Source organism: Pygocentrus nattereri, chromosome 14, assembly GCF_015220715.1.
Source record: "Pygocentrus nattereri isolate fPygNat1 chromosome 14, fPygNat1.pri, whole genome shotgun sequence".
NCBI classification, from domain to species: Eukaryota; Metazoa; Chordata; class Actinopteri; order Characiformes; family Serrasalmidae; genus Pygocentrus; species Pygocentrus nattereri.
The window spans coordinates 7,199,592-7,224,894 of NC_051224.1; the positions used below are offsets into that span (position 1 = coordinate 7,199,592).

The 25,303-nt window shown below is 38.4% G+C and overlaps 2 protein-coding genes across 6 annotated transcripts in view; both read left to right on the plus strand.

Annotated features, from left to right (window-relative positions):
- Positions 1–10,747, plus strand: part of grid2ipa (glutamate receptor, ionotropic, delta 2 (Grid2) interacting protein, a) — a 75,890-nt gene extending 65,143 nt beyond the window's left edge. For all 3 annotated transcript variants that reach the window (XM_017705876.2, XM_017705877.2, XM_017705879.2), the window contains 7 exons: positions 1,107–1,303; positions 1,425–1,580; positions 1,865–1,951; positions 2,252–2,381; positions 2,583–2,701; positions 7,077–7,241; positions 8,539–10,747. In XM_017705876.2, the coding sequence (XP_017561365.1) occupies positions 1,107–1,303; positions 1,425–1,580; positions 1,865–1,951; positions 2,252–2,381; positions 2,583–2,701; positions 7,077–7,241; positions 8,539–8,622 (938 nt within the window). In that variant the 3' untranslated portion in view covers positions 8,623–10,747. The remainder of the gene's footprint in view (positions 1–1,106; positions 1,304–1,424; positions 1,581–1,864; positions 1,952–2,251; positions 2,382–2,582; positions 2,702–7,076; positions 7,242–8,538) is intronic.
- A 60-nt stretch (positions 10,748–10,807) lies between these two features.
- Positions 10,808–23,869, plus strand: slc5a11 (solute carrier family 5 member 11). 3 transcript variants are annotated; one of them, XM_017705882.2, is made up of 17 exons: positions 10,808–10,926; positions 11,554–11,623; positions 12,451–12,628; positions 12,926–12,997; positions 13,128–13,232; positions 14,698–14,757; positions 14,888–14,992; positions 15,120–15,225; positions 16,703–16,783; positions 16,893–17,098; positions 17,716–17,851; positions 18,617–18,724; positions 18,818–18,968; positions 20,812–20,980; positions 21,440–21,655; positions 22,561–22,702; positions 23,444–23,869. In XM_017705882.2, the coding sequence occupies exons 3-17, from the start codon at positions 12,494–12,496 to the stop codon at positions 23,668–23,670; spliced, it is 2,019 nt and encodes a 672-aa protein (XP_017561371.2). In that variant the 5' UTR covers positions 10,808–10,926; positions 11,554–11,623; positions 12,451–12,493; the 3' UTR covers positions 23,671–23,869. The 3 variants fall into 3 exon arrangements, with proteins under 3 accessions (XP_017561371.2, XP_017561372.2, XP_017561369.2); XM_017705883.2 differs by lacking the exon at positions 11,554–11,623 and having other exon boundaries at positions 10,814–10,926; XM_017705880.2 differs by having other exon boundaries at positions 10,883–12,628.
- Positions 23,870–25,303: the final 1,434 nt, after the last annotated feature.

Below are 25,303 nucleotides of genomic sequence, written 5' to 3' on the forward strand. Positions count from 1 at the left end.
CAGCAGAAATCCAGAAATCATTGGAATTTGACACAGTTCCCTTTTCAAGCCCAAAACATTCCAGACAAAGCTTTAAAATTACAGTCAAGACTTTTCTGTTCTCTATATTTAAACTCAGCTAGCAACAATGTTTGCAATTTACTTACTCTGAATTTGAGACCTCCAGGTAAGAAAAAACTACTGCCGAAAACTTCCTACTGGTGACCTCCACACTCCTGCTCACTTTAAAAAACAATACTACTAACAGTGGTTGGTTAGTGTAGTGGTTAACACCTCTGCCTTCTACACTGTAGACTGGGGTTCAATCCCCCACCAAGGCAAGCACCCTACACTATACCAATAAGAGTCCTTGGGCAAGACTCCTAACACCACCTTGGCCGACCTGTATAAAATAACCAAATTGTAAGTCGCTCTGAATAAGAGCGTCAGCCAAATGCTGTAAATGTAAATAAAGTACTGCTTCTAATTTTGTTAATTAGATTTTAGTACCATTTGTTTTAGATCAGTCAACATACAGACAAAACAGTTGGTTAAATCTACAACACTGCTGTTTTGAGAAGGTAAATATATCATGAATGTTAAAGGTACCACTTATATCATTATTGTTATGTGGCTAAGTTGTTACTAATAATACTCTTTCATGTTTTGTCCCACTTTGTATCTGGAATGTGCAGAGATCGAAAGTAATGTAATTCTGAGCTTCTCACTTCCAAATAAAGTTGAATACACCATAAGTATTCCTGTTGAACTATCTACTCCTCATTGTCCAGCCTTCGCCTTGACTTGTGTAACATTGATGCTGTGCTCTTCTGAGTTGTGACTTAGGTTGAAATCAATGAGGGTGCATTGAAAACAGAAACATCGAAACAGAGGATTTTCTACATTTCTTTAGAAATCATAGTCTTAATAACCTTATTAGGCTGTATCAACTTCCTGTAGGCTTTGCTGGCATGTATCTAATGTTAGTCTCTGCTAGACTGCATCTGATGCTGTCAGCTTATGCTACCTTGCTGAATGTCTTAAGCACAGGTTAAGGGCTGTTAGACTTTGCTAGCTTGTCTAGTATGCTGACCTTTGTCCACCTTTCTGATCCACTCTTTCTGTAGCTATCTTGATTGCCCATCTGAAGCTGTCTCCAGGTGAGCTGCGTCAGGTGCTGATGACCATGTCGACCGAACGCCTGGAGCCGGCACACATCAAACAGTTGCTCCTATATGCACCGGATGAGGATGAGGTCAAACAGTATGAGCAGTACAGCGATGACCCCAGCAAGCTTAGTGAGCCTGATCAGTTTGTCCTTCAGGTAACAATGCAGATGGACTTGCTCGAATGAAGCAAATTGGATTTTCTTAGCAGTTGGGTATTTGCATTCTTGAATATTCTTCTGAGGTGAAAATCTTGTTTATGGTCATCTGTATCTCTAGATGCTATCAGTGCCTGAATACAAGACCCGATTGAAGAGCCTGCATTTTAAGAGCACACTGCAGGAGAAAACTGAAGAGATGAGAGGAGGCTATGACTGCATCTACAAGGCCTCCCTGGAGCTCAAGAACAGCAAAAAACTGGCAAAGATTCTGGAGGTAGAACTGAGTCCCTTTACTGCTACACTGAAATGTGTCCAAAAAAAACCCCCCTCCACTTTCAACATACCAACACATTATTCAAATGAGATAAGACTGATTAAAGATTTGCTCTTTAAACTTCATTGCTGGCTGAACACATCTAGTCTTCAGACTCATTTCCTCATCATAACTCAGCACTCATTATCATGTCCTTCAGATTTATGCTTTGATAGAATGCCACTCTGCTTCTCATTGGCTCTGAGTCTGTTTTCTTCCTATCCTTCCTATCTGGACTTTTTCAGTTTGTCCTTGCCATGGGAAATTACTTGAACAATGGCCAGCCCAAAGGTAGTAAGACTACTGGCTTCAAAATCAATTTTCTCACTGAAGTAAGTACATTTTCTTACTGAAGTGAGTGCATTTATTTGTTAGCATTTTTCTTCAAATGGTTTTGCCGCTTAACAAGCTTGTTATTTAGATCTGTGTTTGAATTTAAAGGGCCCATAACTTACTTTTTTCTAACTTCATGTAGTTTAATGCACAAACAACCAGGCCAAATTCAGTTTTCAAGAAGTTTCTAACCTCTCCAATCAAAATCTATGTTGGTTAATAGCATGGGCCCTTTAAAGAAACTGAAAACCTTTCACACTGAGGTATAATTAAGCATATGTAACATTCCTGCCTTGTAGCTTGGCACGACCAAAACAGTGGATGGAAAATCTACTTTCCTGCATATACTCGTCAAATCATTGTGCCAACACTTCCCTGAGGTAATGGACTTTGCCAAAGAGCTCAATACAGTGCCTCTCGCGGCCAAAGGTGAGCAGCTGATCTGTAGACGCAATTTAAGCCAAGTTACGGAGATCAGTTTAAAAAACCTTTTAATCAAAATCCTCTGTTGAGCTACTAATTAATGCCTATTCTGAATCTAAGGAGATTAAATGAGCAGACTTTCTGGCATGGGTACAGAAAGGATGCCTAAGTAGGCTTATCATTTTCCTTTTTCCTGTTTGTCTCTAGTGAATCAGAGGAACATCACCTCAGATCTCAACGACCTGCACAACACCATCCAGGACATCCGCTCAGCCTGCCAAAAGATGCCGGCCACTGCTGAGGACCGCTTTGCTGTTGTTATGAGCGTATCCTTCCACCTAAAAAACTTGAGGCACTGCGTAGAGCTGCAGTATAGAAGTATTGTATGGTGTTTGAGCATATCTGGGCACCTTATCACTGGATTTCATATCTCGGTAATAACAGCTTTAGAGCACTAGAACAAGACACTCATCTTTAATAAGTAGCTCATCATACTGTATTATAGTGTTCATTAGGCTACATGACGCTCTTTATGACAACTGAAATAAACTTTCATAAATAAATATGACTTATTAAATAAACATTTATAGCTTATTTTAATAGGTGTCGTCTGTCATAAACACGACTTATAAAATAAAACTAAAAACTTATATTACTGTCATAAAAAAAACATATTTTATTGTATTGCACTGTGTATTGTAGTTTACTTTATTGTTGAATGCACCGTGTATTGTAGTTTACTGGTATTGTATTGTATTGTATTGTATGACAGAGTTCTGTGTCTTTCTCTCTAACCTACTGGTAACTAGCAAAGATACTTTCTCTAGACAGACAAAGCGCTTCTTGTAAGTCACTCTGGTTAAGAGCATCTGCTAAATGCTGTAAATGTAAATAAAAGTTTCTTTTGACTACTTTGATGTCAAGTTGATGTAACACTTGTGTCAGGTGACTTTTTTTCTGACACTGGGTTGTCATGACACTTTTTTGGCTGAAATGACTTGGCATGTTATCAAAACTGACTTTGTAGTTTAGGTTATCACAGTAACATAACACTAATATGTGACTGATTCAATCTTATAAATGGTAAAATGATACTCACTTTACCTCTGTGTAAATGCCTTTCCTCGCATTCAATACTATCAGCATTATGTCACTGTGACAAACACTAAGCCAAAACACCTTTGTCATTTCACCCTGTGAAAAAAACACAACGGTATCACCAGACATACATAGATGTTATCTCTACTTGACGACAAAGCTGCCAAATGTAGGTGTTCATGTAGCCTTTTCAACTGTTACCTTCTAGTGTGTCTTAATATAATGAAATTTTATTCCGGGTAATTTAGGACAGTTTCATTCGGTATATTCAACATAAAATGATGCACCTGACACTTAAAGTGATGTTAAAAAATAAAAAGAGATAAAAGCACACTTAACAAACAACTTTAGACAGCAACAATCTGAGCATACCTATATTTAATAATGTGATGGAAGTTTGAGCATAGTGCGCAGACTCATATGTAAAAGAAATATGTATAACAAAACTAATAAACAATTCCCTTCAGTGCCCCTTCAGAAGCTTCTTGTTCAAATTTTCCCATTCCACCTTAAATGGTGCAGCATCTGCCAGAATGGAACTGCTGCACGATTAAGGCTGAACTGGAAAATGTGAACAAGAAGCCAATTTCAGCCATGTCAACTTTGGGAGGTCATTACACGGTTGAAACACCTCACTGTCAGTTCTCCGTGGATTCTCACACTTCTGCTATGCCCAAGTTGCATATAGGCTTATGTCCATTTGGGTGGAGTTGTATGCCATCAGATACAAAATTTTGTTACATATCTTAATTGGTGCGTACAGAATTTTCCGCATGTGTCATGCACATCACAGCCAAAATAAATGTAAAATAGTAGGTATGGCAGGCCATAGGGAGCAATAGACTACGCTTTGTACATTTAAGTGGATTTTTACAATTGTAAAATATATATGATGTGTAAAAGTCCCTGTTATTCATTTAAATTCCTGTCAAAATAGCCATTACATACAACTTTCTCATTGTTAAGAAATCCATCCATCCATGCATCCATCCATCATCTTCCGCTTCTCCGGGGTTCGGGTCGCGGGGGCAGCATCTTAAGCAATGAGGCCCAGACCTCCCTTTCCCCAGCCACTTCCACTAGCTCTCCGGGGGGGATTCCGAAGCGCTCCCTGGCCAGCTGGGCAATATAGTCACGCCAGTGTGTCCTGGGTCTTCCCCGGGGTCTCCTCCCTGGTGGTCTTGCCTGTGACACCTCACGAGGGAGGCATCCAGGAGGCATCCTAACCAGATGTCCGAACCACCTCAACTGGCTTCTCTCGACGTAAAGAAGCAACGGCTCTACTCCGAGTCCCTCCCGGATGACCGAACTTCTCACCCTATCTCTAAGGGAGAGTCCAGATACCCTGCGGAGGAAACTCATTTCGGCCGCTTGTATTCGCGATCTTATTCTTTCGGTCATTACCCAAAGCTCATGACCATAGGTGAGGGTGGGAATGTAGATCGACCGGTAAAATGAGAGCTTTGCCTTATGGCTCAGCTCTTTCTTTACCACAACAGACCGGTAAAGAGCCCGCATCACTGCTGACCCAGCACCAATCCGCCTGTCAATCTCCCGCTCACTTGTACCATCACTCATGAACAAGACCCCAAGATACTTAAACTCCTCCACTTGAGGCAAGAGCTTATCCCAGACCCAGAGAGGGCTCTCCACCCTTTTCCGCCTGAGAACCATGGTCTCGGATTTAGAGGTACTGATTCTCATCCTGGACGCTTCACATTCGCCTGCAAACCGATCCAGCGAAAGATGAAGATCACGGCCTGATGTCCCCAATAGGACCACATCATCTGCAAACAGCAGTGATGTGACCCTGAAGTCCCTTAAAGTCACTTTCCAAGTCCACACCTGTGGATGTTTTCAGATTGGGAACAAGAAAAGAGCTTAATTTACTGTTATCTCTAAAAGATGAAAGCTTTAAATGATGTTTATCTGATGGTGAGGTCTTGCACAGTTGTTAGGGGTTCTATTATCTCTGTATCTTCTAAACATTTTTAAACTGCTGTTTTTTGCATTTTCCTTTGACTCTCTCCTTCTTTTTGCAAGTAATCTAATATCAATCTCTCTAGAAATATCTCCTTTAGACATCTCAGATGTACATGAAAGAGAAACTTACAAGGCAGCCAAGCTGAGTTTATTATTGTCTCTTTGAAGAGGTACATAATGTGGATTTTTCAAAATGAAAACAATAAAAATGAAATGACTGACCTTGTATACTTCAGTAGTATACACTGTATATTGCATGTTACTCTTCACAGTAGTACAATGTATAAGATCCAGTATAGTCATGTGCAAGAGTACAGAGTAGGGGCACGACTAGACCGCAAGCATCAAGAAGTGAACCAATCAGACTGATCTCAAGACACAGCCCATTTTCTCTTGTCTTCCTATCACTCCTCAGCAGTTGTTGCTAGCTGCTTTCAGCTCTTTTCAAGTCAGATCTTTAGCAACTTGTGTGAATATGTTCCAGTATGTTCTAAATATGTTCTAAAAAATCTTTTGAATCTGTGTGGTAATCCTGTCTGATATATCATATTAAATATAGAAGGTTGATATGGGAACAGCTTTTGTTGGGAGCGCACAGCTATATGTTGTTGGTTGTAAGATTGGAAGGATGGAAGAAGTTACAATGTCAGTAAAGTGCACAAAAATAAAGAGAGGACATTAAGTGGTGGGTAGCGCTGTTGCCTCACAGCAAGAAGGGCCTGGGTTTGACTCCCCGGCCGGGCGACCAGGGTCCTTTTTGTGTGGAGTTCGCATGTTCTCCCCGTGTCTCGTGGGTTTACTCCCAAGGTCCAAGGACCTGCAGTCAGGCCAATTGGATGTGATAAATTGCCCCTAGGTGTGAGTGAATGTTTCTGTCCGCCCTGCGATGGACTGGTGACCTGTCCAGGGTGTATCCTGCCTTTTGTCCGATGACAGCTGGGATAGGCTCCAGCACTCCCCGCAACTCTGAGGAAGAAGCGGCTTAGAAGAAGAGGTTTCCTGCTAGGGTTTGGCAAAAAACAAATTGCAGTATATTTATTTACACAAAGGCCAAAGTTTCAGTCTTTTATTATTTGATTTTGATTATCATGTTTAATTACTAATAGATTTCTAAAATGCAATTCTGTCCTAAGTTCAGACAATGTGATGTTCTTTCTGGTGAGAAGAAGTGTTTGTCACTAAAATATTTGGAACAATTAGATAGAATAGTGGATTACATGCTCGCAGTAGGTGGGATAAGAGGCTTCCTGCAATTGTAGGCTGCTCTTTATAAAGACTTTTTTAAAGAAAGTTTAAAGAACAAAGCCTGTTTTAAAAGTACTTCACAAGAAAAAGCATCTGCTAAGTATGTAAGCTGTTTTTTGATGTTGGTAGGTCAGTTTTATAGTTGTGTGTAGCTTTTATAAAAATGATTAAATTGAGATGAACAAAGTATAAACTTTGTTAAATGAAAGTTTTCTTTTGGAAGAATAATTAGGAGTCAAATCGTAATATATAGCAGTATGTCACAGCATATCACAAACCCTTGAGTGGCTCAAGTATCGTGATAACATTGAATCATGGTGTCTACAGCATTTCCCTAATAAGATGTGTCAGGCCTTAACTGCGTGGTGTTTGTAGGGTTTTCTGGAGAACAGCCACCCTGCAGTACAGTCTCTGGAGTCACTACAGCAGAGGGCTATGGAAGAGTTCTGTAAGGTGGCCTCTTTCTTCGGTGAAGATGGCAAGGCCACCACGACGGAGGCTTTCTTTGGCATTTTTGCCGAATTCATCTCTAAGTTTGATGTGAGTTGCTCAAACAATCTATAGTTTTTTAAAGGCTTGCAGTTACTGTGTTATAGTGTTTATGTCTACAAATTGGACTAATCAAATAACTGAAGTTAGGGAGGAGGTTTAGGCAAAGTCCTATAAATTTCCACCTCCACCTTCTGTTCCCATGACAAGGTTTCTGTGTTCCACCAACAGTCCTCCTCCCTGTTCCTCAGTCCTCTCTGTCCTGTCTCTGTTTATGAAAAGAAGGTGGTCTTCAGGCCCAAGAAAAAGGCACCCAGAGTTCTAACTCAAATTCTCAGAGTTCTCTTTCTTACTACAATCACGGTATAAAAAGCGCATCCTAGATATATTTTAGTCTTTCACAAGGAAAGATGAGGATCATGTCATCACTTTGAACAAGGCTGTGTGGGCAAATACTGTCCAAGAATACCATTTCTTAATGAAAAATATCAAAGAACCTGGGGATTTCATCATTTATAGTACGTCTCACTAAAAGATTCAGAGAATTCAAAGAAATCTAAGTACATGAGAGAAAAGGCTGAAAAACTGTATGTACTGGCCATGATCTTTGGGCCCTCAGATGGCACTGCATTAAAACAGTCACAATTCTCTAGTGGAAATGACTGCATGGGCTCAGGAACACTTAAGAAAACCACTGTCTGAAAACACAGTTTGTAACTGCATCCACCAATACAAGTAACAACTCAACCATATATGTGTAGAAAAAAATAATATAAACAGGATACAGAAACGCCACTGCCTTCTGTGGGCCCAATCCCATTTCAGGTGGCCTAAGTTAAAGTAGAAAAGTGTCCCATGGTCCAATGAATCAAAATTTTAAATTCTTTTTGGAAATTGTGGACATTGTGTTCTCCGTGCTAAAGACAAAATCCAGCATCTGTGATGGTATAGGACTTTATTAGTGCGAATGGCATGGGTGACTTGCACATCTGTGATGAAACCATTAATGCTGAACAGTATATTCAAGTTTTAGAGCAATATGTGCTTCAATCCAGATGACATCTCTTTTATTTCAGCAAGACAGTGTCAAACCACATTCTGCACATATTACAACAGCATTGCTTTGTAAGCGTCCGGATGCTGAACTGGCCTTGGTCACCCATTGAACATTTGGGGGATTATGAAATGAAAATACAACACAGGGGAAAGCAACTGATCTCCTCAGTTTCCAAACGCTTACAGAGGGATGCAGCACAGTAGTAAACATACCCTGTTTCCAACTTTTTTGGTACATGTTGCTGGCATCAAAATTGGCATATTGGTGACACCTGGTGTGTGTGTTTTACAGAGAGCTCTAATGGATAACCAAGCCTCTGAGAATCCTCCACGCAGCCCCCGGAGCCCCCGCATGGCCTCTCCTCTGGCTTGGTGAGGAGATACACATACATGTTCACACATTTACGAATATTAACTTCCATATAAATATTAACTTCCCCTCTGGATTTTTGAAACACAGAAATATGTTATACACACAAGTGAAAACAAATGCGGGCAGAATACACACCAGACAAACTGTTAATCTTCACAATTGTACATATAAGTTTATAGTTCTGGCCTAGGCTACGTGGAGTTTTTCAAGCAAATCAGTATTCAGGTTTAAAAAAGAGGAAATGAATGGTATACAGCGGAAGATTGGTGTATGCGGCATAGACAAATCAGGAACATTTCTCAAATCAGAAGCGTGCCGTACATATGTATTTAGATTTGCATTTAGGTGTGGTAAGTTATGTGAACAGAACTGTGAGTGAAATCTTTCATAAATGACACATCTGGTCAAAGTGTATCTGTATAGTTTTGGGGATGGACATCCTTTTTGCATTAAGAATTCATGAGGGCTTTGTTAAGCTGATTCAACTGATTCTTCTAGAATGTACTTACGTAGAACATGGACACTCTGGGTAGACCTTCGAGTGTTATAGAGATATACTGCTGATTTAAGATTGTTCAAATCAATGTTTTAAGTAATAAAGTGAACTCTCACAAGTGGGATGTTTAGATGCATTATAATATGAAATGAATTAATAAGAGGTCATAGTTTATAGATCTATTATAAAACCACATATTTATTGATTTTTGTTCTTTCTGTACTGCTTTGCTTTTTTGCGGGCATCCATAATGAATGCATATGCAATTTGTGGTTTTACACAGAAGTAGTTCAAAGGTTTTATGTTTGTCAGTGAAGAAAATCTTTCGTGCAAACTGTTGTTTATCTCTGTCTGTCATCACACTGAGCCTGGGATCATGATTTTGTTATGATCTTGCAGATATTGTGCTTTAAATGTAAACAAAACAAGTTGCTGTGTTAAGAATCCTTTATGTTCCATTAATAATTTAACCTCTGTGGAAATTCCAAGATGGGGGGAAAGCAAATGTAGCACCGGTTTTAAAAATCTATCTTTTCTTGTTTTCTTCATTTTTTTTTTTATTCATATATTCAAAACATGTTAATTCTTTCAACCTGTAAATCCTAAATATGGAGTAGTCTTTTATTTATTTATTTTTATTTATTAGATTTTTTTTTCCTGTTGGTGTTCCCTTTATGTCATAAGTAAATGTACTTAAGTCAGTGTAAATGTTATATGTATTGTCCTTGTTGTAGCTGTTTACAATCAGATTTAGGGCCCCAGGGGGGGTTGCAATAAAAGCAAAAATGATTTTGATCACATGGTTGTCAGTATTAGAAATAGACCTGTGATCCACTGTATTCATAAAATATGTCTTAATTGTTTCTTAAAAGCAAAAAAGGAACATTTCTGGTATGTCCTATATGATATAATAAAGTATTTGTTCTAAATGTTTTCTGTTTTTTGTTGGTTTTTGTTTCTGCCTTAATAGTAGTTGCTTTACAGATAGTTTACAGACCCTTTCCTGGTTTCCTTCATAAAGCTCACCTGTTGGCCTCATATTTGTTATATAGACATCCCATTTGTTGCTGTTTTGAAGCAAACAATAGTGGTTGGTGTAGCACAATGGCAGCATCACTGAGTGGGGTTCAGGTTCCCTGCCCTGACCACCAATCCTTGAACAAGACTCTTAACGTTGTGTTCATCTACCACTGTAACTTTGATCAATTTTACGTTGCACTTGGTAAGAGCATTTGCCAAATACATAAACACTGTAATATTGTTAATAGCTCCTGAGAGCAGTGTTTATCTTGCCTTGGCCCTGAGAATTTTCCTGGATGTTCTAAATTGGGAACGATGCCAAGGAGTTGATGATTGTAGTTGGCAATGATTAATGTACTGTAATACCACGCACTTGTATACAGAGTTTTAATATGCAATCTTTTCAGCTGAGTATCAGTACCACAAGCAGTTTGATGTGTTATATATATATATTGCTGTGGTTTAAAAGAGTTTATTTAATGGTTTCTTTGCTTTATGCTCAGAAGTTTTCTTATGCTGCTGTCACTGTACTATGTATAACTTACTGTGGATAATTGCTGTTGCAACATTGTTCTGTTACCTTTGCGATAATAAAACCTCCTTACATTTTAACCAGCGTGTGTGTGTGGTCTTGTATAACGCATGAAGGAAAGGTGGAGTTTGATCCCTTCATCAGCTTCCAGAGAGCTATGACAATATTATAAATGTCTGAAGGGTGAGACACTTGGCTTGTGGAGCCATGCATATGCCCCAGGGAGGAAGATTCATTCTCCAGCGCTGACCGAACGCCGGTGAGTCTATCTGTCCGCTTCCCTTCACTGCATGTACTGATAGATGCCAGATGGTATTGTGCAAACCCACTTTTCTGCACCTGTCTAACGAGTGTGGGAGATTGCTTTAACGGTAGAGAGTGAGTCAGTATTGAAATCTCTTCACACAGAGGCATTCTATTTTATAGTAACGATGTATTCGAATTACATGGTATTGGTTGGTATTATTTATTTGTAAAAGTTTATTTGTAAAGTTAAGTGCATGTAAACCACACATAAATTGTATTTTAACAGTAATAGAATGTAAATTCACAAGAACAAATGATCACCTTTATTTCTCAGACATTTGCATTTATTTTATCCATTGTTACTGAAACTAAATACATGCTTTTAGTGTTATTTAACAGGCTGTGTCTGGCACCCCTGCTGCCAAGCTTCTTGTTGCTTCTTTACAGATGAAAATGCTTGATTGTACATGACTAACAATCACAGCTTTGAACAATTGTACACATAAAATCATAATATATTTCATTAAAACCCAGCAAAGTGTGTAAATGTGTAAATTGTGTAAATTTGTGTATGTGCTGCAAAAAGGGTCCTTTCTGTGTGAAGTTTGTATGTTCTCCCCGTGTCTGTGTGTTCCTCCAGGTGCTCTAGTTTCCTCCCACAATCCAAAGACATCAGGTCCGGCGAATTGAAGATGTTAAATTGGCTCTAGGTGCGAGTGTGTATATGAATATGTATGTCTGTGTGTCTGCCCTGTGTGACTGGTGACTTTTCCTGCCTTCCGCCCAATGAATGTGTTTTGACAGTGGCAGCTCTTAATGTTACACACTGAGTTTCAGATTTTGGGGCCAATTTACTTCAAAACAGTGGGATCTAGCTGCTCACTATGTGGCCATGAGGGGCTGGGATGCAGTCTCACTTCCTGCTCTAAAATGTGGCTGAAATAAGGCTCCTCCTATGGACTAAAACTGCTTGTGTTTTGGTAGTGACTTGAAAACATAGGACATTTTTACGTTTTTCAACCTCACTTTAAAAGAAATAAAATATTGCAAAGTATTTTTAAGTATTATTTTACAAGCTGAAGTTTAGAGGTTAGGGTTTAGGACAACCACCTCTAAGTAGAAAGTAGCCTATGAATGGGGATTTTGTATATATATGTAATCATTACTATGTCAATGAATGCCTTGGGTTTAAATCGATACAGAACATCATTCTTGTAAATATCTAAGTATCTAAATATCTAAACAACAACTCATTTGGCAGAATGGTCCATATGAATGTATGTAAGGAACTAATTGGCCAGCTGCATTTGTCAAAACATAAATAATATTACTATTTTTTATTACTAATAATTTTTGATGTCAGTTTCAGACACTGCCGGCTGCCGTAACTGGCTGGCTTGCTGTGTGAATGTATGACTAAACAATGCTGTAAATGAATGTGCAAATGGAACATGTAGTCTGTCTTGTCATGCTGACAATAATGACTGACCATGTTTGAGAGTCAAAAAATAATAACCAGCTTCTGTTTTTACCTTAGCGTGAAACGCTTTTGCTTTGTGATCCACTTGACCTTTGACCTCATGGCTAGCACCGAGATGCCCAGTGTCTCCCCTGCACCCACAGAAGGGGACTCAAAGCAAAAACAGACCCTGCCTGCTGCTGATATCGTGGTGCTTGTTGTGTATTTCCTTTTGATCCTGGCAGTAGGAATATGGGTAGGTTTCTTTAAGACAAGCCTTGTATCATAAATAAGGCCTTATAACTCCTGTATTTATTTTAGTGAATAAAAGTGGATTTAAAGTCTTCTGAAACCCATCCATTGATTCTGAAATGATTCTGCAGGGGCCGTGATCCTCTACTTTTAAATATATACATACTGTGTTGATTTGTTTGTTCCTGGAGAGATTTTTTTTGCCTATGATTATTATGACTGTCTATAATGTAACATGTTTATGTCATTATATCTGTTGAATATTATTTGTATTTTAATGTCGTCCTTGGCTGATTTCTAGTCTATGTGGAAAACTAAGAGAAGCACAGTGAATGGATATTTTCTAGCAGGCAAAAACATGTCTTGGTGGCCGGTGAGTCCTAAAATTAGCTATAATCCACTTTTAAAAAAAATAAAATAAAGAAATAACAGTGAATTCTAGACCTTTTCATGAGCTTTATGCACTGGACATGAGTGAACAGATTGCCATGTTGTGTCTGCAGGTGGGCACATCTCTGTTTGCCAGTAATGTGGGCAGTGGTCATTTCATTGGGCTGGCTGGGTCAGGGGCTGCATCTGGCATCGGCACTACAGCATACGAGTGGAATGTAAGACTCAAATAGCCACACTTTCTAAAAGCGTAGCGAAATGTGCTGTGTTCCCATCTTTTTGAAGTGAGTGATGGACTGCAACAGATATAACATGGACTATACACTGTAAATACTAATTTAAATACTCCTGCAATCGTATTTAAAGTCTAATCAAAAACGTCCACGTTTTTAAAATATTTGCATAGTGATTGGCTTGTAAACAAATGCTTTCAGGCAGTTTGATGTGAAATGGTACATTGTAGAGAAACTTTACTGACTCATTTCTGCACAGTGGTGGCGATAGGAACCAAGAGAAAGCCCAAAGTAAAAATCACATCTTAGCAAGTAAAATTGTCTAGTGGATGTATCTAGTATTTTTTATTTTGAGGTTGTTGTAAGTTTATTGTAAAATTATTTAACTTTTTTTTTGCATTTACAGTTTTTACTTACATCATTTTAGTAAGTTTAACTATATATTTTAGTAAGTCTAACTATATTGGCAGATGAATTTGCTTGTTTCAAGCATATTTCTCACAGCAAACAAAATTACCTGCCAATATAGTGAAACAATTTGGCCTACTAAAAGCACTAAATTACTAAACTAAAGACAGTTTTACTTGCCAAAATACCATTTTTTTGCAGCATACAATGCAAAATTAGCATTTTACACAAATTTTGAGTATTATATGTGATGATTGTGGTGAAATACTGTTAAATCTAAAATAAAAAACATGCTTTTTTGTTGAGTGATGTTTTGCCTGCTTGTACCTTTCTGTCATGAATTAGCTGCAAAAATACAATTCAGGCGAAAAACATATCACAGAATTATTACAAAACAGTGTCTCAGGCATCAGGCAACATATTCATCACTATTTCCTGTGAAACACCTTTTAAACACTTCATTACACACTTAAGACATCTGGTTCCTATTACTGCCACTGTGAAAAATTCTCGTTTAGGAAGTGTCTGAATTTTGCAGACTTGTCAAAAAATGTGTGGAACTTGTCTAAAATAAATAATGACTAAAATAAAAAATATGTTCACTAAACATTATCTGTACTTTGTTAATGATATTGTGGTTAGATTTAGTTGCAGAACTTACTATCACAAGTTAAATAAATAAAAATAAGTGTGTAGGTTTAATGTAATAAGGATGTCATTTTTACAATATATAAACTTCAGCATTGTAACTAAGACCTAGAATTGTGGGAATGGATGAGGAATCCCAACCTCAAACAGCTTTTAAAACTTTTTTATTTAGAAAAGTTTATGAAGTACGATGATCTGAAACATGTTATTTGACCACTGTGGTAGAAAACACACACGATACACATTTTAGGCATTTTATAGAAGTTTTTGGGCACTTGAAATGAAATAACCGAATCAAGATGATGCATCACCATCTCATTCGTGCTAGAACATTTCCTGTAGAATTTCACTGAAGGTCAATGACATTAACTTACCTCACCATTCTCACTGGCAGGGTATGCTAATGGTCCTGCTCTTAGGTTGGCTCTTCCTGCCCATCTACATTGCTTCAGGGGTGAGACAGTCCATCTACACTTCCAGAATGTATATTACAACATGTGACTGACTTTATATGTCGATAAAGCAGACTGTCTGTATTTCCTGCATACTGCATGTTCAACAAAGCCATTTAAATGTTCTTCTAGGTGACAACTATGCCTGAGTATCTCCAGCGAAGATTTGGAGGCAAAAGAATACAGATTTTTATTGCCGTCTTGTATTTATTTATTTACATCTTCACAAAAATATCAGTAAGTGTGTTGTGCTTTTGAGGAGTTGTTTATTATGCTGATATTGTAAGATATGGGGGAATAGCACCAATGGGAAATCAATGAATTTCCACTGGTGGAATGCCTAAACTCTATTGTTGCCTTGCAGGTGGATATGTATGCCGGTGCTGTGTTCATTCAGCAGGCTCTTGGCTGGGATATTTATCTAGCAGTGATTCTTCTCCTTGTCATTACTGCACTCTACACAGTAGCAGGTGAGAAGGCCTTTAGTATTTCACTACAGGGGGCTCAACATAAGACAATAAGCTCCGTTGATTCTTTTAAAACAACATACAGCATATTAGTTTTAGGAACATGAATTGTTTTATGAAAGTAAGCAAGGCTCCAAAGCAGTCTGGGTAACTGAAGCAATTATAAACATATGGAATTGATCTAGGAGCAAACCTAAAAACGTCACTGTTCTAGAGCAGCTAATTTGAATGTGTAATCTCTGCTGCTTGTTAATAATTACTTTTTATTGTTTGCAGACAGACAGTTTCAGTACATTGGCTAATGATTAATCACTAGCCTACCCATCAAATGAGAAGGAATATTGTTTACACACGCTTTTTTTTAGATGAACTTGAATTTCCTCTGAGCGCCAAGATCATGATTATTACAGCGTCATTCCTGAATCCCCCTGAGCTTCACCTTATTTTCTTAGGTTTTCAGTCACTATTATGTAATGAATGAAAACATTAAAATATGTACTGCTTCCATATAATATAATATAATATAATATAATATAATATAATATAATATAATATAATATAATATAATATAATATAATAAAAATGTGTTTTCACAATAATATACATAAAATACTCAAAAGCTAAATTACTAGACATTGACATGCCAGACTACTGTATTTAAATGTGGACCCATAGTAAGGTTCATGTCTGTTTGTGTGTGTGTGCCGCTGTTCATTAATGTAACATAGTCTAATTAGTGTCTCCACTATATGTTAGCCTCTATTGTAGGTTTACATTCATGTACGTTGCTACTGCAAAACACAGGTGATTTAATAGGGCGCTTGTATTTGACTAGTACTCATTAAACTGATCCTTCAAGCATAGATATTGGCAGAGATGAGTAACAACTAGTTCCATTTAATCAGTTTTATGTACCCTGGTAATGTTTGAATGCATTTCTACTTTCCTGGGTGTTTTTAAATGGAATTTAAATGAATTTCTTTCTGTTTTGTTGGTTCAGAATCAGTACTGCTTTGTGATTGATTACACATAAGAACAGTGCCAGGTTCCACTGCAGTTCCATAAATTCCCAAGTAGTTTTTGACCTGCTGCTTTTATATTTGTAATCAAATTGTTTTTTGGAAAGATTCTTCAACTTTTACTGGAGTTGTTATTTCATCAAAATAACCAGTTTTACTTGAGTATGGTTTTAGGCTCCATTACCCACCTTGTTGGATTGAGGTATCCATAACTCTAAAACTCTAAAACAGATGGAAGCAGTATGAACAGCTGTGTTGCATGCTTGCTGTCATTTATACTTATTCTTTTGTAGCTGATGGTAAAAATGTGCTGCAGCTGTGGCAGCATGTCTATGATTATTGATGTATTTTTAAATAGTTTGTCCTGTTCAGGCAGAGTACAGTGATTTATCTTGTGAACAGGTTTTAACAGTGACCTTTGTGCACCATTGTGAAGAAAGCTAACCTGGATGACATTTCAGGTGGTCTCGCAGCGGTCATCTACACTGATGCAGCTCAGACTGTCATCATGCTGGTGGGAGCCCTGACCCTCATGGGCTTCAGTATGTACCACTTAGCGTCGCTGATTAATTTGCTGCCACCACTTGTCTGTTCAATGTATTATCCTTTAATCTTCACATTTGCTTTTCTCTCATTCTTCCTTGTGTGGAGGTTTTGTGGAGGTTGGGGGTTGGCAGGCTGTCTTTGATGGCTACAGTAACGCCATCCCCTCAGTCAGAGACCCAAACACTACTTGTGGGATCCCTCGTGAAGACGCCTTCCACCTTTTCCGCGATCCAGTGACCTCTGACCTGCCGTGGCCAGGCGTGCTGCTTGGCATGTCTATCCCCTCCATGTGGTACTGGTGTTCTGACCAGGTGAGCGAGGAGACTTATTGAAAAATACTGAATTTTAGTTCAGGCCAAATTAATATTGTGGGCTTTACAAATATTCACTTTAAGGGACTGAAAATTCTAATTTAGATGGAAATGTGTATGATTTACAAAACCAGAAGTGTTTTTTATGCTGTTCTGTCCGTTTTATCTGGTTCTGTCTGGCCATCTCTGTGGAGGAGTGTAAATTGTTCTCACCCCTCATTTCTCGCTAGCAGCTCAACAGAGAGCCACAGCATTTCACACACAGAGAGCCATCAGTGTCCTTAATCCCCCAAAGTTTTTTCTTATTTTTTCCCATATACAAAGGAATATATCACTGCTGTTGGAAGAAAACCTTGTATCACTTTTTTCAGTTTTTGATACAATTTGAAAATGCCTGGTCCCCTTTACGTTGTGTATGAAGACTGAGCCAAAAGAAACGGCCCATATAGTTTCTCTTCATAGAAAAATGATTTCTATAATAACATGTTATTCTCATGCAGATATATTTTACATGTTTTTATCATTTTAACCTTGGTGGTGTTCAAATCTGAGTCTGTTATTGTGTCTATAAAATAGCTTTATACAGTTGATATATTCCAGTTTGTCCATGTGTCCAGGTTATAGTGCAGCGTTCACTGGCTGCTAAGAACCTGCTGCATGCTAAAGGAGGCTCTCTACTGGCTTCTTATCTCAAAGTCCTACCCTTTTTCATGATGGTGCTCCCAGGCATGATCAGCAGAATCCTGTTTCCAGGTGCTCATGCTAACACTAGCTTGCTTATTTAGCGAGTTTTGATGTTATAGTTAGAGATGGTACTGATTAGATCCAGTTAGAAGCTGGTTAGATCAAGTCCAATCAAGTATTTCCTGAAATATCGCACACTTCTGTTTGGTGAAATGATGTTGTTAGCTGTGTATTTCTTCCTGTGGGGTAGTAGAGTGTGAAACCTTAGTGTGTCACCTTAAGTGAAGTGCCTCAGCTAAAAATAACTCATTTTAAAGCAGTTGTAGATTTTAAAGATAAATTATTGGATTGGTATTAGGGTATTCTGAAGGTTTAAGTGTCAATATTGGTTTTGGAAAAGAATAAGTGGTAATTATAGCATATTCTTCAGAATGTTTTATTATTATTATTTAGTAACTACACAGACTACAATGCAGACTAGCTGAGTGATTCTCAGTTCTGGGACTGTTTGCTAAAACACAATAAATATGGTCATGTTTTTAAACTTCATTTCACATTATAATGTCCTAATGTTATAATATTGAATATTCTAGCATGTTATGACACATTCTGTTTGATGTAAATTACCCCAAAAATTAACATGCAAAAAAGCTCCATGCTATTTTTGCATGACTTTTGCCATGTATATTATTTTATTTTATTATTTTATGCCTCTTAAAATTTCAGCACTCCCATCTACACATTTAAACACACAATTTCACTTGGAAAAACTGACTATTATATCAGCAAAAAGTGAAAGATATCATTGTATGTTTTCATCTTTCTGTGATGTAGATGAGGTGGGCTGTGCAGACCCTGAGGTGTGTAAGGAGGTCTGTGGAAATTCCGTGGGCTGCTCAGACATTGCTTACGCCAAACTGGTCATGGAGCTCCTTCCTTCAGGTGAAAAGTTTGGTCTTTTGCCATTCCGTTTAGCAGTATGTTTTGGTGATTTTCTTGGTACCAGGAAAATTGACAGTTGAAGTGTATGTGTAGGTTTGCGGGGTCTGATGATGGCTGTGATGCTGGCGGCTCTTATGTCATCTCTGACTTCCATCTTCAACAGCTCCAGCACTCTGTTCACCATGGACCTGTGGAGACACTTCCGCCGTGCTGCCTCTGAGTGGGAGCTCATGATTGTGGGCAGGTGAGAAGCCACTTAACGCATATCGCACAATTACTAACACTCAGGCTATTAAAGAGGAGAGCTTTTATGAAAGAGCTGAGATGTTCATGTGTCTTTCTTTAACACTTAGACCTATACACATTGCTGTTTTTCTGCTATGTTTGCTATCTTTTTTATTTGCCATACTAATTACTACTTAAAAATAATTAAGTAATTACCAAATTAAGCACTTGGTGTGTTATGTAATGCATTGCATTTCACTCACATACTGTATCAGGTTCAAGTCTGCGCTTTTGTCTCACAATATATAGACAAAAGTATTGGGTTCAGGTGTTTTAGTGACACCCATTGCTAACAGGCGGATAAAATTGGTGTTAAGCATGCTGCCTCTGGACCCTGGAGCAGTGGAAACAAATTCTGTGAAGTTACAAATTGCACATCTCTATCTGGCAGTCTGATGAACAAGTCTGGGTTTGGCGAATGCCAGGAGAATTTTACCTGCCTGATTGCATTGTGCCAGCTATAAAGTTTGGTGGAGGAGGGATAATGTTATGGGTTTTTTTTTCAGGGGTTGGCCTAGACCCCTTACTTCCAGTGAAGGGAAATCTTAATGCATAACAAGACATTTTGGACAATTCTATGTTTCCAATTTTGTGGGAACAGTTTGGATAAGGTACAATTTGGGTGAGTTTGGCATGGAAGACCTTGACTGGCCATCACAGAGCCCTGACCTCAACCCCATTGAACACCTTTGGGATGAACTAGAACAGAGATTGCGAGCCAGTCCCTCTCATCCTACATCAGTGTCCTCACAAATGCTCCTCTGGATGAATGAGCAAAAATTCCCACGGGCACGCTCAAATTCTTGTAGAAGGCCTTTCTGGGAAAGGGGGAGCTCCATATTAATGACTTCGAATTTAGAATTGGATGTCATATAAGCTTGTGTAGGTGTCCCAATACTTTTGTCCGTATAGTGTATTTTGCCTTGTTTTGATTCATTTTGACTTAATTATTTGACTTATTATAAAAGACAAAACTGTTCATTCCTTGTCATCAAATTTCATTCAGTTCAAATCAGTAAAATATTTTATCTTTATATTTGCTGAAAGTTTAGAATTTGCCCTTCTCTACTTGGTTTAATGAGCTGCTAGTAAGAAGTAAAAAAGTTTATGTAATATTGTAATTTTTTGCAAGCTCCATGCTAAGCTTTTTGTTTATAAAAGCATGTTTTTATGATGCTACCATTCCTAAAGCTGTTAGCTAAAGAACCATGAGTGAACTGCCTGTGGAGCAGAAATTGCCCAGCTGACGTTTCCTCAGTGGCCTGACTTTTCCCCAGAAGGTCATCAAAGCCTTTTTTTGCTATCGTTGCTACTGACAGTGCTAGTGAAATGACCAGTTTTTGTTCACAAAAAACTGTATGTGATGTTTGCATTCCCTTTTAAAGGAATACTGGGAAAACCTCTTCTGATGACATATCTTGAAGGGTGGAACTTTTGAAAACCATGGCTTTGGAGTGGATTTTTAGGGGCTGTACAGGAAGTCTTGGAAGGCTGCATGCGCATACACACTTTTGTGTGTTTGAATTTTTTTGCTGACTAGCTGAAAAAAGACAGATAGTTAACATTGCTTCCATTTTACACCTCACCCCCAAATCCACCCCAAAGCAGTTTAAAATTTCCAAAGGTCTCTCACACCTTCATCAGAAAGGAATTTTCCTAGTCCGGCCGGAGTGCCTCTTTAAAATCTGTTCCTCTTCTGTTTTTCCCACGTTCGCTCTTTCATTTATTCTTAGCAGCTTCACTGCAGCTTCATGCTGGATTGTATCTCATTGTACGAGCGAGGTTTTGTGTTGTGTGTTCAGAGTGTTCGTGCTGGTGTTAGTGGTGGTGTCAGTGTTATGGATCCCCCTGGTTCAGTCCAGCCAGGGTGGTCAGCTCTTTATCTACATCCAGTCCATCAGCTCCTACCTGCAGCCACCTGTGTCTGTGGTGTTCATAGCTGGCTGCTTCTGGAGAAGGACCAATGAGAAGGTATTCTAAGGCATTTTTGTGTAGATTGTAATCATTTGTGTTGATCATATAATAGAATGACTGTGTAGATGAACTGCGTTTACAGACCTTGAGGTATGTTTAAGGAACTTTAAAAGGAAATTAACATTAAAAGGATAACTTGATGAAGTTGAATTAGGTTTGCAAGCTAAAAAATGTAATTACATGGTTTTTCCTTTCACCCCACAGTTGATCGATCTCTATGTAAATGAAATTTGCAGCTGAAGTTAGCATTATGCTAATTGCATGTCTGAATCATCACCCCCATCTGAAACTGCATCAAGTAATCTCAAATAAATTTGCTTATGTGGTTTTTGATACTGTACAAAGGATCTAGGTAAAAAAGGTATATAGCTAAAAACACAGCATTTAGCTCAAAACCTGTCCATACTTTTGTACATTTAAATATGTTACAATTCGCTTCTTGTGTGTGTGGTGCAGGGGGCATTCTTGGGTTTGGTGCTGGGGCTGCTGGTGGGAGTTCTGCGGATGATTCTGGATTTCATCTACCCCCTCCCACAGTGCTACGAGACAGACAACAGACCTGCTGTTATCAAATACATTCACTACCTATATTTTTCCATTATCCTCTCCTTGTTCACCCTTGCTGTGGTGGTGTGTGTGAGCTTGGCCACAGAGAAACCCAGAGAAGCACAGGTAAATACACGCACATACACAAGTAGACAAGAAGATAAAGAAGAAGCACCATAGTAGGCGGTGGGGAATGCTGTCTTGAATATGAAGTTATAAAGACTCTACCTCAAAATGCACCACTACTTTTAGTGTTTTCTGCATAATTCAATTACTGAGATCTGAATTTATTCAGGCTGTTTTGGTATGAAAGGGTTCACTGAAGAGAAACTTTTTGACTTCTGTACTGTATTCTGATCCAGGTGTCACAATGTTCACATCACAAATATAGTCATTTAATGTATTCTCCAAAACTATTAGTAATCCCACATGGCCTCTGAATTTTTATATGCAACTCTAATGATGATAAATAGTGCTAAATCTGAAAAATAGGTTTTCTTTGGGGGCTAACTCCCTGCATGTACCTCTCCACTTTGTACAGATACATTTTAGGCCAAAACTTAAATCTTAAATCTATCGTAAAACAATGCCTCATGAATCAGATGTTCTGTAACTACTTCATGTAGTAACTTTCTGTGCTCATAGAGGCTTTAAGACATTGGGTTTCTTTTACCAACACTGTAAGCAAATTTGATCCTAGAATGCAGCAATTTACATCAAACCACTCTAAATGACATGGTTTACATCTTAAAGATTATGCAGATTAAAAAAAAAAAAAGAGTGGTGCATTTTAGGGTAGAAGTCATAACTTTATATCGAAGTGAGTGCTCCTCTCCACCTGCTGGGGTGTGTTTTTATGACTTTATAATCAGCACAGCTATCAGTCTTTTTTTGCTTACTGGAGATCCAGTTTACTGCCTAGTTTAGATGGTAAAAGTCGTTTAGTATTAACAGCAAGTGACACAAAGTTCATTCTGAATACTCCTTATTTCACATGAGCCTTTTGAGTTAACGTGTGCTGTTTGTGACAGATAAGTCGGCTGACGTGGTTCACGAGGTTTGATCCTGTGCAGAGCAGCGAGGCAGACAGAGAATCTGGAATCTTTTCACTTGAGAACCGAGTACATCTCGAAAATAAAAAGAGCAACAAAAACATAGAAGAACACTCGAAAGGTATGGTGACCTTGTGCTATCTCAAATGCATGATGGACTTCAACCAGCAGGGGGAGCCAAAAAGTCATAATAAATATATAACAATGACATGGGTTTAAAATAATTACAAAATAATAATAATAATAATAATAATAATAATAATAATAATAATAAAAGCACTCAACATAAAAATCCTAGGGTATATTTAGCAGATCCTGTGACAGACACGCATGCTAATTTATTTTAAAATGCTGAAATATACACAAATGGATTGGGCAGGTGTTGTAGAGAATGACACTTATTTATGTTGAGCTTTTTTATAGTTTTGTTTACCTATAAAAGAACTCTCTACAATTGCGTGCAAAAGTTTGGGCACCCTGGGTTAAATGACGTTGGTTTGATTTTCTCCATAAAAATGAGTTAAAACATCCTCCACAGAGAACAAACTCTGCACATTTTAATGCACAATTTCTGTTTATTTGCTGAATTTAACACATTGGAGGAAAAGTAAAAACATGGCCTGTGTGAATGATATGGCACCTTTTCTATTGTATTTTTTCCAACTTTATTTTTTCTAAACTCTGCAAATAAATTGTGTAAATCAAGAATTTGCGCCCTACAGTTAGCAGAAAATTGTCACATTTTAATTTGTTCTCTGTGGAGGACGTTTTAACTTATTATCACTCCGAAAATCAAGAAACATAATTTGACCAGGATTTGATCTTCAAACTTTTGCATTCAACCATATCGTTCTGTTTTCAGACCCAGCTGGTAGGGCTCATGCGGAGAAGCCTGTAAGGTCCAAGCTGAAGTCTACCTTACTCTGGCTGTGCGGGATGGATCAGGGGTCTGGAGAGAAAGCCCCTCCTCCTCCGTCTGAGGCTGTTGTGTGTTCCCTGGAGGAGGACCCCTGCCTGAAGCATGTGGTCAATGCCAATCTTATTGTCTGCCTGTCAGTTGCAGTGTTTCTCTTTGCCTACTGGGCGTGACAGGTCTTCATACCACTGGAGCCAACAAAACTCAAATTTCAATTAATTAGTCAACCTTTTTTTTTTTCAACTTGAAGTACATTGAGTGAGACCCCCATTTTGTAGATGAGCCAATACAGAAATCAGGGATGAGAACAGAATTGTAAAAACATGTCAAATGCGAAAAAAAATATAAAAATAATAATAATCACAATAGATACATTAAAGTTAATCAGTCAAATCAGAAAAAAATAATTACAATATAAAAATGTAATAAATATAATGTAAAAAAAAATATACACCGATCAGTCATAACATTTTGAGCACCTCCTTGTTTCTACGCTCATTGTCCATTTTATCAGCTCCATTTACTGTATAGCTGCACTTTATAGTTCTGCAGTTACAGACTGTAGTCCATCTGTTTCTCTGATACTTTGTTAGCCCTCTCTTACCCAGTTCTTCAGGGGTTAGGACCCCCATGGACCCCCACAGAGCAGGTACTATTTGGGTAGTGGATCATCCTCAGCACTACTGTAACACTGACGTGTTAGTGTGTGTGTTGCGCTGGTCTGAGTAGATCAGACAGCAGTGCTGCTGGAGTTTTTAAACACTTCAGTGTCCCTGCTAGACTAAGAACAGTACACCAACCAAAAATATCCAGCCAACAGCTTCCTGTGACCAATGATGAAGGACTAGACAACCAACACAAACTGTGCAGCAGCAGATGAGCTGTCGTCTCTGACTTTACATCTACAAGGTGGACTGACAAGGTAGGAGTGTCTAACAGAGTGGACAGTGAGTGGACACAGTGTTTAAAAACTCTGGCAGCACCGCTGTGTCTGATCCACTTGTACCAGCACAACACACACTAACACACCACCACCATGTCAGTGTCACTGCAGTGCTGAGAATGATCCACCACCCAAATCCTGACCACTGAAGAACAGGGTAAAAGGGGGCTAACAAAGTATCAGAGAAACAGATGGACTACAGTCTGTAACTGTAGAACTACAAAGTGCAGCTATACAGTAAGTGGAGCTGATAAAATGGACAATGAGCGCAGAGACCAGGAGGTGGTCATAATGTTATGACTGATCGGTGTGTATAGTTAATGACACAAATAAAGGAATAGAAGATAATGAAAAATAATAAAAGAAAAGAATAACAGAAGTGACACAAAAACATACCTAAAACATATTAAACGTTAACTAAAACCAAGTGAAACAGTTACAGCCTGTGTGGAGGTGGTTAGAGCCTGAAAGTTGAAAATGTTTGTGACACCAGCAAGCAAAGCTTTAGTTTCCTCTAATGAGTTCCAGCTTTTTCCAGTTCAGTTAAAGCTCTTTGCACTTAAAGGAACGTGCTTTATAGTAAGTGCTTTATAGATAAGAAGCCAGTGTGTCTCTCAAAGCACAGCCTGAGACCAGACAACCTTTTCATACAGTACACAGTGATGGGTGTTGTATACATCTCTAATTATGATTCTTAAAGCAGAGCACATCCAGAGTCTAAAGATCTGAGAGTAGTTGCAGATGCATATCTGTATATCACGACACCATAATCCAGAATAGACAATAGCATTACTTCAACAATCTTTTGCCTCATGAGCATCGGGAAACATACTTTGTTTCAGCCCAGGAAGTCAGGTTTTTGC

Bases quoted from the DNA above. Each gene is read 5' to 3' on its own strand.
- slc5a11 (XM_017705880.2), top strand. From the start codon at position 12,404: ATGTTTGAGAGTCAAAAAATAATAACCAGCTTCTGTTTTTACCTTAGC. The intron at 16,784-16,892 runs GTATGTACCACT...CCTTGTGTGGAG, and splicing joins CCTGACCCTCATGGGCTTCA to GTTTTGTGGAGGTTGGGGGT. The intron at 18,725-18,817 runs GTGAAAAGTTTG...GTGTATGTGTAG, and splicing joins CATGGAGCTCCTTCCTTCAG to GTTTGCGGGGTCTGATGATG.